The sequence below is a fragment of the Hibiscus syriacus genome, unplaced genomic scaffold (assembly GCF_006381635.1).
Source record: "Hibiscus syriacus cultivar Baekdansim isolate YM2019G1 unplaced genomic scaffold, ASM638163v2 tig00110839_pilon, whole genome shotgun sequence".
NCBI classification, from domain to species: Eukaryota; Viridiplantae; Streptophyta; class Magnoliopsida; order Malvales; family Malvaceae; genus Hibiscus; species Hibiscus syriacus.
Window position 1 is genome coordinate 934155 of NW_024062886.1, and position 16734 is coordinate 950888.

A 16734-nucleotide genomic window follows, 5' to 3' on the forward strand; every position below is an offset into this window, starting at 1 on the left:
TGAATCGCCTCCATGGTAGACCTGCTTGGCATAAAGCCAAATTGGTTTTCCGAAACCCTAGTAACTTGTCTCAACCTAGCCTCTATCACCCTTTCCCATAGCTTCATGGTATGGCTGAGTAGTTTAATACCTCTGTAGTTACCACAACGTTGGGGATCTCCTTTATTTTTATAGATTGGTATCACCGTAGACTCTCTCCACTCCTCTGGCATCTTGGCAGTCTCTAAAATAATATTAAAGATGTTGGTCAACCACTTAACTCCCTCTTCTCCTAGGGCTAACCACACAGTGATAGGAATTTGATCAGGACCGACAGCTTTCTCCCTTCCCATCTTTCTACGAGCCATTTTGACTTCCTCAAACCCAATCCTACTTGAAGGGCAGTCATTGGCCATAGTATGATGGTCGGCTGACCCATCAACGATACTATCTCTACATGGAGAGGCACCGTCATTAAATAAGCCAAAGAAGTAACTACCCCAAACCCTCTTAATATCATGATCTTTCGTTAAAAGAACACCATTGTTGTCCTTAATAAACCTAATGTTACCTAGATCCTTTTTCCTAATCTCCCTAGATTTTGCAAGTCTGAAGATGCCATTTTGTCCTTCCTTGGTGTCTAATCTCTTGTACATTTCCTCATATGCCTTATCCTTTGCTTTAGCTACCGTTTTCTTGGCTTCCCGCTTTGCCTCCTGGTATCTTTGTTTAGCTCTCGACCTTTCTTCGTCGTCATTGCATTGAAGAAACTCCTTGAAGCAAGAATGACCTAATAGGCCTAACATTAAAATTTTTTTTGCTAACCATAATTTTAGAGTGCGTTTGGTTCACGGAATGTAAGATTACCAGTGGGAATAAAAGATTACCAGGGAATAGGATTACTGGGAATGTTGTATTTTGTGTTTGGTTGGTTTAACAGGAATGTAAGATTACCGTGTTTGGTCAAAGGAATAAAAGATTATTGGAATGTATATTTGACCAAATTGTCCTTATTATATATTTGTATAATATTACAAATTGTAAAATATTTATATATTTTCTTTAAAAAATTAAATTCATAATATTTATATAATTTTTTTACAAAATTAAAAATATAAAAAATGTTTAATGAAAGGGTAAAAAAAATTTAACCCCTAAACTTCATATAAAATTTTAATTATAGATTTTTTTTGTAAATCTAAAATAATTTAAGGATAAATTTGTAATTTAACATTCGTAGAATTTTTATTATTCAATGACAGAAGAAGGATATTTTTGAAAAAAAATAAAAATTTAAGGGCATTTTAGTCCAAAACGCCGGTAATGTTACAATACCTAAGGGAAGGGAGGTAATGACATTCCCGGTAATATACCCCAAAAAATCTACTATTGGTAATAAAACATTACCGGGAATGAGATTCCCGGCCAACCAAACATGGGAATGTGGGATTCCCATCCCATGGGAATCCCACATTCCTTGAACCAAACACCCCCTTAGGGTTGGCCACCCATGTTGTCACTGTCGGAGCCACTCCCGCCGTCATCGTTAGAGCCACTCTTGTCACCGCCGCCAATTTTGAAGTCGTCACTATTTTTGACAAACATCCCTACCGCTTCACTATCGTCACCTCATCAAGAACAAAGATAAAAGAAAAACCAAATCAACAACCAAATCAAAACCCATTAAAAAAGAGATTAAATTCTAAAAATTCGAGATGATTAATGCTTGGGTTGAAACAATCATTACCCCTCTCTTGTAGCTTCACCAAACCATCACCAAATCAAAATGGAACCATGTAATACCTTAAATTTTTGGGTAGTTATCAAAATGTAACTTTTGAAAATTTAGTAGACAAAGTATAAAACTTGGAAAGGTTCAGGGACCTAAGTGGTAATTTTCCCAAAAATGAATTTTTATTCTATAAATAGACAATTTACTATTGAGAGTGGGATTTTATTGAAATTAGATTCTTGATCCTGAATTTTTGTTGAAAACTAGAAATGTTTAAAGTTCGGTAAGAAATCGATAAATCGGGATCGAATAGAAATTTTGAGAAAAAATGGAAGGATGATAAATTAGGCTTAAAATATTACTTCCACATTTTAAAATGATAGAAAATAATATAAACTATTGGATTTGAAGATTTAATTCCATGTTAAATTTGGACCGTTGGATTAAAGTGGTAAGATTGTAATTTTTGGAAATTTCAAGGGCAAAACATAAAGAGGGAAATAATTTTTCCATATTTGACTTGTGGAAGATGATAAGGTTGAGGTGTTTTGGTTTTATGGTAAATATGAAGATTCGTTAAGGGTAATTGGTCTTTTCTCAATTAAATGAATAAAATATTCATTAAAGGTTAAATTAAAGGTAAATTAAGATGAAATTAATCTAACATTTCATCAAACTTGTTCATCTTTTTCTTACAAGGTCGTGAGCTTCCTCCATAGGTGACAGAAATTTTCTTTTCAATTTTTGAGCAATTTTCTTTGGATTTTGAGTTAAGGTGTGAAATAGAAAATCGATCTACGCGAAAAATGTTATCTTTTGGTAGCATTTATGCTTGCTAATCTTGCTTGATTTCAAAGATCCCAACTTCTAGGGTTTGTTTTCATATCAAGGTTTATGAAATTGAGGATCAATCATGATGTTTTTGAGGTTGTAGATTCATATTCAAGCTTGTATGATGATTAGAACATGTTCAATCTTCATAAAAATTATTCTATGATTTTTGACAATAATATGGAGTTATAGAACTTTGTGTTTTGATGAAATTTGATTAGGGCTTTGATTATAGAGATGTTGTGAGGTTGATTGGAAGTTGATTTCATGTTTGAATCAAATCAAAATCGAATAAAATCTTGAAAACCCTAGTTTTAGAGCTTTAGAGTATTTAGCCAGGCTTGTTTGAATGAGAAAAATTATGGAAAATTATATAAGGGCTAGAAATGATGTAGGAAGTATTCTACAAGCTTAAAAAAATTAAGGACCATTTGGTATTTTTTAAAAAGTTAGGGGACCAATATAAAATTTTGGAAAAATGATGGGTTATTGTGTAATTGTTATATAATTGATGTACTATGCTGGAAATTTCTGTTTGGGAATTGAAATGAGTTTTAGAATGTGAAATTTGATCATTTTGTAAGTTTGGGAAGTTTGGTGATTTTAATGCAAATTTCAAATTGTTTGGAAGTGGTTATTGTAATTAATCCTTTGTATGTGTACTTGGTTGATAATACTTTCAATGATGGAATTTTAATATTGAAAGTTTAAGTGGTAAAATAGTGAAGGACAATTTTATATAAGTTGGAAAAGTTGGTGCCAAAATTAAAAAGAATTAATAAGTGTTAAAGTATTTGGTGGTGAGTAGGCTTCAAGTATGATTATGGAATTTGTTTTAGAAATGTATTTATGTTAGTACAATACTAACATATGCATCAATATGAATTTATGATTTTGTACAGATCGTGATTGACTGTGTTCAAAGAAAATTGAGTATAAAAGGGACTAAGTTGGAGCATAGTGAGGCAAAATCTTTTGAAAATATAAAGTGTCAAGGTGAGTGCAATGCATGCATGGATTATTCTTGTGGTGATGATACGCCATGAATGATGTTTCGGGTATGAACTGCCCATTGCTAAAATCATATTGAAATAATTTGCCATTGATGAATTGATTCATAACTAGATGCCCAAGTATATTATTGAGGTTTAATGGTATTAATGGCATGCCATAGAGTCTAGCAGCTGCAAAATTTAAGTAGTACTAATGTGTATAATGAAGACACATAGTACAAGTTAGGTGGAAAAGGCCCGACCTCAGCACTATGGTGAAATGTATTATGTGAGCATGGCTCGACCTCAACGCTATTATGCAATATTCGACTCATATATCGAGTTCCTCATAGATTAATATATTGGGCCATAGTTATTGATTAAATGATTATATTTATATCATGTCATGTAGATTTTGGCAGGTAAGGAAATCTTATGGTATTGGATGATGACATTTAATATTATGCATGAAATATATTGCAATGTTATTATCTTAATTACCTCACTAAGTATATACTTAGCGTGTGATGATTTTCACGTGTAGGTAAAGATCAGAAATAGAAGTAAGGAGTATAGAGCAACATCAAGCATCGAGGAGTATAATACAATATCAGTAAGACATCCTTTGATGTGATTTTGACTTAGTTAGTGGCATGTACTTATAAATGTCCTAGTTGATCTGTTAACTATTTTGGAAATGGTTGTAATGGCTAAACTATACTTTTTACTCTATTTCTTCATGAATGATATTATTCAGTATTACTTTTATAAATGGACGTATTTGATAAATATATATATTATGTTTACTATACGAAAAATTTATGTGATTTAACATTTTTATAATAATAACTACATTTTGGAAAAGTAAATTTTATCCACTTTTGAATTGGGAAATGTTTTAAGTAATTCATGTTATATCTATAACTTGTATTTGTATAAGTATATGGGTCGTAGGTGTTACATTTATTTGTATCAGAGCTACAGGTTTAGCCATTTTTGGACAAAAAATGAGTCTAAATTTAGTTAAGAATGTATACATGCCACTAGGATGTCAAAATTTTACTGATGGTTGTATATATGTTTTGATGCTTATTATTTAGTAAATATACTCCTTACTAATGTTAGATGATTTTGACTTTGTTCAAATGTTGGATCATCAAGAATCAAGTAGGGTCATTGAGCGCGTTACTCCTGCACAGGGTGGGAGTAATGAGGTGAACCAAAATCCACCTCTTGCTCAGCCTAATGTAGTGTCGCCTAATGTGAATCAGAAGGACATGTCTGTTCAAGACCGTGGGTTGGTTTTACAAGCTTTCGACAACATTATCAATTGTCAGGCACCGATATCGATTCCTAAAGAATTAAGGAAGATGAGAGCACCTGAGTTACGAGGCGATGTAGATGCTAATCCAATGACTGCTGATTATTGGTTAAATGATGTTAAGAACATGTTGAACAAGATTCCTTGTGATGATCAGGGAAAGCTAGAAGGAGTTGTGTCTCTACTGATGGAGCAAGCTAGTATGTGGTGGAATATTTCCGCCGCACGAGTCTGCCTGGAGAAGATCACGTGGGACTTCTTTCTAAGTGAATTCAAGGATAAATATATTGGAGACGTATTTGTTAATGAAATGATGCAACAGTTCCTAAACTTAAAACAAGCTGGCAGGTCAGTCTATGAATATGAATGCGAGTTCCATAGGCTGAGTCGATTTGCATCAGAATTCCTCCTGACTGAGAAATCACAATTGACAGATTTATTTATGGGTTGGATCCTTAGTACAAAAGGATCCTGGTTTCTCATCATTTTACTACTTTTCAAGAAGCAATAAACAAGGCTAAAGCTATGGAGAAATTTGACCTTGAAGATATAGAGGTGAAAAAGGCTCAAGTAAAAGGTTTGGAAGTTCCTACTTTGCACCATTTTTCAAACGCAGCAAGGGCCAGCAACAGGAAAGTTATGTATCCTCAGCATCTTCCCATAAAAAGAGATTTTCTGGAGGAAAGTCCAGGCAGACACATACATCTTTAACATATACTAAAGATTCGGGATCTCGTCTGAAACCAGAATATGAGTATTGTGGAAAGAATCATTTTGGTCAGTGCCGACTCATGGAAGGAAAATGCTACCATTGCAAGCAAGTTGGACATTATAGAAATAAATGTCCAGAACTTCATACAGATCAGTCAGTAGCAGCGCCGCATCGAGGTGGAGGTAAAAAGGGTGGCAGACCAGGAACGTCTGAGGTTGCATCTAATCGCGAAGGCATGACTACTGCTCGAGTTTATCATATCAAGACTAATGATGACCGAGATGTTCCTGAGATTATAACATGTACCTTTTATCTTTTTGATGAACCTATTTTTGTGTTGATTGATCTCGATTCTACTTATTATTATATTAGTGCAAAGCTGGTTAGAGAAAGAGGAATCTCTTTAGAACCTATTTCTAGTTATATTGTAGCAAGTAATCCGTTGGGCCATAGTGCAAAAATTAGTCGGATATGTAAAGATTTTCCGATAAAGATACAATGAGTGGAATTTCCTGCAAATATGTTGGAATTACCTTTCGAGGAGTTTGGAATAATCTTGGTCATGGATTGGTTATCTTCCTATTATGGTTGGGTAGATTGTCGGTTGAAGAGACTGTTTTTAAAGGATGCAAAAGGTTCAGAGATAATAATTGTGGGAGAAAGGGTAAATCCCTTATCCAATGTGATTTCAGCTTTTACTGCTAAGAAATTGCTATCACAAGGGTGTCAAGCAATTTTAGCAAATATGGTGGATACAAGAGCAACTGAAGTTAAGTTGGAAGACATTCCAACAGTTCGAGAATATCCAAAGGTGTTCCCAGATGAGTTACCTGGATTACCTACAGACATAGAGGTGGAGTTTGATATTGACATATTTCTAAGTACTTTTAATAGTTATAGGACTTAATAAAACAATATCCTATAATCAGAAGACCATTTGTGTACTTTACCCAATTATCAATACTTAAGGAGGAGATAAATTTTGAGTATCTTTAGACAACTAATAAGCTATCATACTAAAATAATAAAATTGAATTTAAATGGTTTGCTAAGTATCAAACTTAGTTTATGTATACGAATAAGCTACCATACTAAAATAATAAAATTGAATTTAAATGGTTTGCTAAGTATATCAAACTTAGTTTATGTATACGAATAAGTGTTATCATGTTTAGCTTTGATATTTTTTGATTCATTGTTTAAATTCGTTAATATATGCATTGTTTAAATTCGTTAATAAATGCATTGTTTAAATTCGTTAATATATGCATTGTTTAAATCGTTTCGAGGTTTGAACTAAAATCTGATGCTAATGTGTTAATAAAATTCAAGACGGGACATGATGGATAAGAGTATTTATAAGGGTAAACTACACATTTTAACATTCCAATTATCATTTGTGTTATATTTTGATCACTCAATTATTTTATCTTAAAATTATACTTAACATCTAGTTTTAGTTTCATTCTGATCACACACCGTTAAAAAAATAATGATAATGCTGACGTATTACTATAGGATCAGGGATTTAAATAGCGCTAACAACCGTGTTTTTTGTCACGTCGCGTTTATCGCGGTTGTGGACATAAAGGATGCTATCGGCGGTCAATGTGGATATCACAGTCGTAAATGTTTTTAAATTTCACACAACTTATCCTAAAACATAATAATTATAATGTTAATGAGTCATTTTTAATGACTTTTAGAAATTTTCTAAGCAAAAATGACATATATATGTATTATAGTTTAACTAATTGTGACATTGTGAATACATTATTATTCAAAAGAAATAAGACTACCTGCATAGAAAAAACCCAAAGAAATCAAAATGAATAAAAATAAATTTTGTTGTAACTCTGAGATAAAAAATTCTTTACTATTTTATCAAAGAGTTATACTCCACTAAAAAGTCAAGAATAATATATATATATATATCAACACTGTAAGCAAGAAAAACAACACATACCTCATGCAACCTAATTATGTTAAAATGTTTAACGATCTTTATTATAGATATTTCTTTTTTAATCTAAAACCAATGGAATAAAGTAAATTAAATTTCAAAAAATATATTAATTAACTAAATGACATAGAAAATAAATTATTTGGTAGGTAAAACATACCTTAGAAATGAGGTTGTGGCAGTTTCACCAATTAGTGGAATGACGAGGAAGATCAAATCCTTCACCTTGAGAGTGATATTCACTTGATCTTTGTGGTCTTTGTCCAAAAATATATCCAAAAAATGTAACATTTTTCGCCTTGATTTTCAAATAATTGAAATGGAAGATATATTTGAGGAGGATGATACATATGAAGTGGAGGTGGATGATACATTGGTTGCGTAGGATACATTTGAGGTTGATATGACACATCATAATTAGGAAATGATGATAATAACTATGTGAATGTTGAAAATATAAATATTATCTCGGTGGATAAAAACCATGAGTGCTAGTAGATGAATCACTATACCGAAGGTTACTAGAAGTCATCTCCTATCGGAAGAAAAACCTTGAGAAATATACTTTTTTGTGCATTTCCCTTTTGATCAAATTTTGGATTCACTTCTTTCTCTCCTAGATGCTGTAGATATTGCAGATGCTTATTTTCGTCTCAGCACCAATAAAAACATCTATTTGAATTTTTGGGTCTTTTGACTTCATTTTGTTTTGAGATTGAATCTAATATTAATATACTAATAAATAAACGTAGTTCATTAATTAGATTAATATCAATTACACTAACACTCTTCTTATTTATTTATTTCTTTTCATATTACAAGATACAAGCCCAACCGACTCAAATCTAAGCCATTACAAGAAGGATCTAACAGTCCTAACATTAAACAAATTTTGGCTAACCATAATTTTAGGGTCACTCCCTCCATCATCGTTAGAGCCACTCCTGCCGCTGTCGCCAATTCTGAAGTCGTCACTATTGCTGACAAACATCTCCAACTGCTTCACTATCATCATCTCAACAAGAACAAATATAAAAGAAAACCAAATTATCAACCAAATCAAAAACCCATTAAAAAAAGAGATTAAATCCCGAAAATCCTGGATGATTAATGCTTGGGTTGGAACAATCATCACCCCTCTCTCATAGCTTCACCAAACCATCACCAAATCAAAATGGAACCACACAACAAGATAAAATAGGATAGAACAGCAAAAATAAAAGAGGGAGAGCTTTTTATTTGAAACAAAAATACTCAAAGAAAAGGAGAAAGAAAAACGCTAAAAAAAACTTATTATTTTCGTTCAAGAATTACTACCGTCGCTTGCAGGAGCCTAGAAGCCTCCCGATCGTTGAAGGTAACTCTTCTCTCGTTTCATCTTGAATTGTGGTGATTTTAGATCGAAAAGGGAGCTAGTTGGTTTTGTTTTCTTCCAAAAACTAGGAAAAAAACAGAGAACTTTGTTTTCTGGAACAAGAGAATGGCAGCCAAATGGGTGTATTAGGGTTACTTGAAGCCATAATACGGCTTATTCATATTCTTAAAACACTGCCATTTAAATGTTTAGGGTGATAAAACCATGCTTAGGAAATGTGGGTTATTTACTTGACAAGGGTTCCATCTTTTGTAACATTTTAATTTTAGCAACTGAATGAAGTTTTAGTTATTTCAGTTTCGTGCCTTTATTTTTTTGGCTCTTTTATTTTCATCCATTTTATGTTTATTTGCCTCTTTTATCGTATTTTTACATTTAATACATTATTTTAATAATATTCATTTTAACCCAGTATGTTGCTTAGGGGTTTATTTCGATCTTAGTTCGTAAAATTTCATAGTATTCACATTTGTTACCATGATGCTTGCTGGTTTCGTTATTTGGTTCCTAAAATTGTCATTTTGTTGTTGTTTTGATCACTCACTTTCATGCTTTGTTTATTCTCTGTTATTGTGCATTTCGATCTCCCATGTTTGCATGTTCTAAATTTGGCCCATTAACCTTGGTTATGTTACATATGTATATGCATGACATCATGTATATTTATATATGTGTTGCTGTTTTGTTAAAATACATTATATCTAATATGTATGTGTTTATATATCACCTTATATCATAGTGTTTATATATTCATGTATCTATATACATATATAATTTATAGGTAGTATATGCTCTGTTGTTTTAGTGGCTTACTTATTTATCCATTTATTTATTCATTCAAGTTGAGTTTTGAATTTCTGTGATAAGTGCTTATTGGTAAATCGCTTAATATATTTTCTAAAAAAATAATAAGATAATGATAGTAATAAAAATGATAATAATAAATAAATATTACTTTATGCGAATTATTTATGGAGATGTGACTTAACTAATAAGGAGTGTATCTCCTAGAATTGTTCGTATAAAATGGTATTTATTTACTTGAATAAGTATGTACTATATGTATTTTATCTAAAAAAATTGAGACAATGTTATTTCGTAAGAAGAATCTGGGTAATGCGCCTTAACTTGAAAGGAGAGTGTTCCCGATGATTCTTCATACGAATTGACATCATGTTTACTTGAATATTTTTTTACATATTAAGTATATTTAATTTAACATGAAAACTAAAGTAATGTTATTTTATGTGGGGAATCGGTGGAAATGCATCTTAACTGGAAAAGAGGGTATTTTCAAGGATTGCTCGTATAAAAGAATAACCTTTTTAATTTTTTTTAAAAAGATCATAATTTAAATACCATTCAAAGTTATAATTTTCAAATATAAAGATGACGTGTAATCCCTAGGTACCAATCTTGGGCGCTGTGGGAGTGCTCATCCTTCTCCGTGCGAAACCGACTCCCGAGCCTTTTTTTTAAATGATTTTCTAGTTAAACAGGGATTATCTTTATTTTTTTTAACTTAATTTAAAAAAAGTATTTTAAAAGATAATTTTTAGGTATTTGACTCACCTAACCCAAATGTCGATGTCGACTCTAATTTTTTTTTTCAAAACCCTAGTTTTTAAAATTAAGTTGGAGCGATCCCATCAAAGACCCTCAATCAAAAACTTAAGGATCATTTCGACAAACATATTTTCTCCAAATTCTGACCTACAACAGAAATGTCTACTACCAATATGAACCTCATATTCTTCTCCATACCAATTAGAAGATCTAATTTCACCTCCATCGTCTATCATCATCAGCAATTGCACTTAAACCACTAACATTGAATCCATCACCACTTTGACTTGGCGTTGTATTAGAACTTGAATGGGATAATTTTTTTTTTGTTGAGATTGATCATCAACATTCATTTCATCATCTGAAGTATCCACATGCAACACACCATCATCTGATAGTGGATCAACATCTTCAAAGATATGATCAAGACTGATAGGATTGTAACTAGTGTTTATATCATCAATGCTTATTCTTTTTTGAATCCTCATTTTAAGCCTCATATTATAATATATAAATACTAATTTCTCAAATTTTTTGCACTTCAACCTGTTTTTTTTATTTGGTGTGAATATAGTTGACCGTTCTCCAGTTTCGTTCACAATTTGATGCATAAGTTATTTGACTAAGCACTTTAATTGTTAATTGTTGTAATTTAGAAATGCATGTGACATATATCATCCACCACTCAGATACATAAAATTATTTGAATTTCAAACTAACAGCAAAATGTATAATATAATTAAATAATATAAGGTAAATAATTTAATTAACTATTTACTCAGATTCATTTGATTCCAAGTTCTTTGTGCTTGTGGAGTACTGAACGTCTCGTGTTTACTTAGAAATAGTAACAACGGCATAAATAGAAGTTTGAGTAAAAATGAGAAAAATAATTCAATTTAAAATTATTTAACTAAGTTACAAATAATAGTACTTGAATCTAACTTGATTAACCATTCTGATTTGATTATCAATAGAAGATTCTAATATTTCAACCACTTATTTTGTATCTTCTAATGTTTCTGTCAATATGTTCTCAGAATGCTCCACCCAAATTCAAATTGAGGATTGAGGAAATAACCTAATCATAATTTGTAAGAATATGCCCATATGATAATAATCTAATTTTTAAAATTTAAAATAATAAAATTAAAAATAACTCTTAATTATATTAAATATTTTATCTTACCAACTGAATGCAAGTTGGAATGCATAAAATTTCATCTATTGTCAATAATTCTTTCATACTCGGTGAAATATCGACAATTTTATTTACTCATTTAGCTTTATCAACAGCCTCATAAATAAAGTTCATTGTTGATTTTTCATTGCCACCCACAGGTCTCAACACTTTAACTAGGGGTTTGTAAACTTTTATGATGTCAATGGCTTTTTTCCAAAAATATTTTCCAAAACATTTTATTTGGCTTCATAACCAGGCCCTAGTTTTTATTGTCCCCATTTTGATTCTCTGAATTCCTACATTTTTATAAGAAAAAGATCAATAACATAATTTATTTGAAAATTAAAACTAATAAAATCATTAAATATTAGAAAATACTAACCCTTGAGTTAAACATTTCTCTTATACCTTGTTTTTGCCTTGTTATGTCCTCAAGTTGTATGAAATGAGTAGCGAATCGAGTAAAAGCAGAGTGAATAAGTTGCTTATCGTAAGTATACTTCTTCATCAAATTAACGGTCCAAATGTGATTGTATATGAAGCAAGTCTCTTTCTTCGCTTCCTCCAACGCTTTTCCTACACTAGACTTTTTCCCAATATCCTCAAGGCATAAATTTAAACAGCGAACTACACATGAGGTCCAATAAATATGGTTTCATTTCAACAATAATCTTTTCCTAGCGACTTTCATTACTGTCTCATTGCTAGTCACTATTTGGATAATGTATTCTTTCCAATTTCTTCAACAACTTTATCTAATAAATTGTAGTAGAATTCAACATCTCTACTACGAACACTCGAGACATCCACAAATTTTTAAAATATGGTTCCTTTACTACAATAAACAAGGAAGTTGATGATGTGCATTTGATTTAAATTATTGGTCCAACTATCACACATCAGAGTTGCACCTAATTGTTTCCAATGCGTCTTCAATCCATTTACTCATTCATGAACTTGTTCATACTCCAATGTCAAATATATATATGAAATCTCAAAAGGTTGGGAGCTTTACACATTGTCCAGCTTCCATTGATACTTGAAAATAAAATCAAATTGTAACATTAGATATAATAATAAAAAATAGTTAAATAACCAAAACAAAACAAAAGTGATTGTTGAAGTATTAAATATATAATTTACCCTATTTATAAATTAGTTGGATTAAATTTATAGGGGCAATATATAGTTCAATCCAAACCCGTTGCAATCCTGATTCTATCTTTTTCCGACACACTGAGGTTATCTGTTAACACATAATTTGAACATTACCAAAACTAGGCCTAACAGCTTGTATACTCGTGTACTTGCATGTCATAATTGTATTTAATATAATATATATACGTGTGCAAAAAAATGGACAAAACAAGTGATAGTTGCCTAACTTTAAGGAGTGAAAATACTGTTAATAGCATTGGAATAACAGGCCGATGGAAAAATCATTCGAGGATGACTTTGATTACTTGATCCACTACATCATACGACTACCAAAGTGATGCAAAAAAAAAAAAAAAATGCGGAAGCATGTATAACTTCAACCTGCTGTTGTCGAATATAATCTATCTCACTCGTCTTTCTCGACAAATGATTTGAGTTTCCGCAACCAATCTAAATATCGAGCTTCTTCTTTCTTATGTAGCGTGAGGACTAAGAAATTGGTTAGGTCTTCTCCGATCCCTCTGCTGACAAGACACTTCTTAAGTTCATCTTGTACTTGAGGGTCCAAAGTGCTGCAAACACAAGTTGAAACAATAACAAAATGATCATTTCTTCCATAACACGCCCGTAGACGTTCAACGGATGCTAAGAATTCGCCTTCCATTGTTAATTTAAGGGTAAGGTTCACAAATTATCCCCGATTATAAAGTAATGTTTTGTTGAATCTTCCAACAATTAAAAATTATAAAATGATCATTGAAAATTAAAAGTTATAAAATGATCCCTTAACTATAGGTGTTATTTTGTTGAATCTCTTAATTATTAAAAGTTATAAAATGATTACTCGACTATTCATATGTTCTAAATTCGTCATTCTCCATTAAAAGTTGACGGTCATTTCATCTCAACGTTAACATGTTGATTGAGATATGATAAAATCATCTTTTAATGATATCCATTGAAACCGTTGTTGCTTTCAAGCACTGACTGGATAACAATAATTCAAGCATTGACTGGATGACAATATTTCAAGCACTGATTCTACAACATAATATAAACAGAGAGTCGATCCCCAAAATACAAGTCAAACGATTCTAAGATCAAATTTTATCACATCTAAGTTAACATGTTAATATCCAACTCAAACGACGACCAATCTTTTAATGAAAAAGGACAAATTGGAACTTATGAATAGTCAGATGTTCATTTTATAACTTTTAATAGTCAAGAGACTTAACAAAACAACACCCTATAGTTGAGGAATCATTTTATAACTTTTAATAATCGAGAGACTCAACCAAACAACGCCCTATATTCGAGCACCATCTGTATACTTTACCCTTAATTTAATTAACCCGAGAAACTAAACACCATATTCTCTTGTCCACTCCCGTTTATAGCAATTAACCCATGAAATCAAATAAATTGAAAATTTTGACTATTTATCGGATGAAGGGATATAGAAGAACAAACATTGTAGAACCATAAGTACCATTCTTTACAACATACATCTATTTCATGATAAGTAGAATTCTGAGAGAAGTTTTCACCTGAATGAGGGGCCTCTGTAGACAGAATAACTAGGAATGGTCATTGATTGAAGATGATAAGCACCATGGATGTTGAAGTCAGACCTATGAGCTCCTTTCTTGAAAACTCCACAATGAAACTGCAAAATAGAGCTCAATCCAGGCTTTTTTACACAAACCTTCATTAGAGCTTCCCTAGGAAATATACCCTCCATATAATGTGACCCCTGGCTCAACAAAGCTGAAACAGCAACCTCTTCACCAGACTCCCCTTTTCGCCGCAAAACAACATCCTGTGACTGTGATGAATTCCAATCCATTACAAAATCTCCTAGAGATCCGCTTTGTTCATCCTGAATCAGTATAGAATAAATCCATTTCCCCCATTTTAATAATGCTAGCGTTGCAGGAAGTAAGTTTCTAAGATGTTCAAACTTCAAGATGAACTCTAACTTATCAAGAATTATGTCCACAGCCAATGTGAGGATTTTGAACAATATAAACACATTTGTTTTTTCACATCCATATAATGTATTGAATAAGAGACACTGCAAAATCCCATTGGGGACCCATTGCATATGTGGTATTAGACGTAAAGAGGAGATTGTTTCTCTAAGTATTAAAACTGAAACTGAATGCTCCGGAACATAAAGGAGGCTGCACTTGAGCTTTCAGATAAAAAATTGTTGAAGACGCAAATGAATTGGAAGAAAGCAAATCAAAATAACAATTATTCTACGTAAAAACAACATGAAATCTGTGTTTCAAATTATTATTGTCATTTAATTCTTCGTAATCGTTTTTTTATCAAAACCAACTTCGATCATAAGCTCTATGACCTAAAAATCAAGGAACAAAGGATCAAAACTTTTGTTGGGTGTCTAGAAAACACCTGATGGTATTCAGTAGGCCCGCAAACGAATACGAACAAGGTATATTCATGTTCGTTTATTTAACTTTAACCGAATAAACGAACGAACACGAACAACTAAACGAATAAAATTTATTGTTCAAGTTTGTTTATTAATGAATGTAACTTTTTGATTTTCGTTCGTTAAAATGAAAAATGAATGCAAATGAACAGAAACAAATATAAACAAACATAACCACAACAACAACAACTACTAACTACATAAAATTCAATAATATAAGCTTCAACTTCAGAGTTAATTTGTTTGAGTACTAAAAAGCATGCATGTATCGTAAATAAACCACATGGAAATAATAAATTTAAACAAACAAACATAAACAAACCTAAATGAATAAAAGATCAAATTGTTCATGTTCAATCATTTAATTAAACAAACAAAAAATCTTATTAACATTCGTTCCTTTATACATAAATGAACTTTCCACAGAACAATTCGGCGAACGTTTACAGCCCTAGTAATCAGATTCATGATTAGGCACATCATTCTCAAAGGTTCGTCAAACAAGATACATAAATGAGAAAAGAAAAGAACAAAATAATCTTAAAATCAATGAACAAAGCGTTTATTGGGTCTCCAGTAAACACCTCATCAGAGTAATCAAATTCATGGGTACGCGTAGGCAATGCTTCTGAATGACTTAGTGAGACAAAGAAATTCCAAATCGAAAGGGAAAAAGAAGAACCTGAAAAGAATTGGAGAGTTCGTGGGATATCTCAGATCGTAAGACCATAAGCAAGTTGAGATCCCCCACAGCTTTGCGGCCATTGCGTAAGATTTGATTGGCTCTCGGCATTTCTCTTAACTCTGTTTCTCGGGTCTTGGCCTTCCTAATTTGTGTTTGGCTGATGGCTGAGGGTTAATTGCGGAAGATTATTGAAGTCCAATTCGCCTCTTCTTTTATTTTAGGTCAACTTTCCATTTAGTTTCTAAATTATTTTTTTTTCATTTTAGTATATAATTTTTTATTATTTCATAATCATTCTTAACGTTTAGTTTTTATTTCGTTTTATTATATCGCCGTTAAAAATATAAAGAGTGATTTGCACGTAGCACATTTTTATGGGTAAATTACATCATTCATCACTCAATTATCTTCTCACTTGTATTTTTTTACTAAAGTTTAATTTTTTTAATTTAGTTACTTAACTTTAAAATTACTCTTAATTTAATCACTCTAACTTTCATTTTCAATTTTTTATTTTTAGTTATATATTAATAAAATAATAATAAAAATGTTATGTCACAAAAATTGTTAATAAAATAAATTAGAATGACTAAAATAGGAGCAATTTAAAAGTTGAGTAGTTATATTGATTTTTTTTTTTTAAATTTTAGTACCAAAATAGGAGTGAAAAGATAGTTGAGTGATGAATGATATAATTTACCTATAAAAATGTTGTGTTGTTTTTAATTACGATGTACTAAAATGAAATAAAAATTAAATGTTAGGTATGATTTTTT

The 16734-nt window shown here is 31.4% G+C and overlaps 1 protein-coding gene across 1 annotated transcript; it reads right to left on the reverse strand.

Annotated features, from left to right (window-relative positions):
* Positions 1 to 13118: 13118 nt before the first annotated feature.
* LOC120143201 (mitochondrial acidic protein mam33-like) lies at positions 13119 to 16114 on the reverse strand. Its single transcript, XM_039157588.1, has 3 exons — positions 15956 to 16114; positions 14363 to 14694; positions 13119 to 13384 (listed from the first exon to the last, which is right to left on the reverse strand). The coding sequence occupies exons 1-3, from the start codon at positions 16064 to 16066 to the stop codon at positions 13219 to 13221; spliced, it is 609 nt and encodes a 202-aa protein (XP_039013519.1). The 5' UTR covers positions 16067 to 16114; the 3' UTR covers positions 13119 to 13218.
* Between the last annotated feature and the right edge of the window lie 620 nt (positions 16115 to 16734).

Coding starts and splice junctions, on each gene's coding strand:
- LOC120143201 (XM_039157588.1), bottom strand. CDS start 16,066: ATGCCGAGAGCCAATCAAATCTTACGCAATGGCCGCAAAGCTGTGGGG. Junction 14,695..15,955: donor AACTCTCCAATTCTTTTCAG/GTTCTTCTTTTT, acceptor ATACTGATTCAG/GATGAACAAAGCGGATCTCT. Junction 13,385..14,362: donor TACAGAGGCCCCTCATTCAG/GTGAAAACTTCT, acceptor TTGTGTTTGCAG/CACTTTGGACCCTCAAGTAC.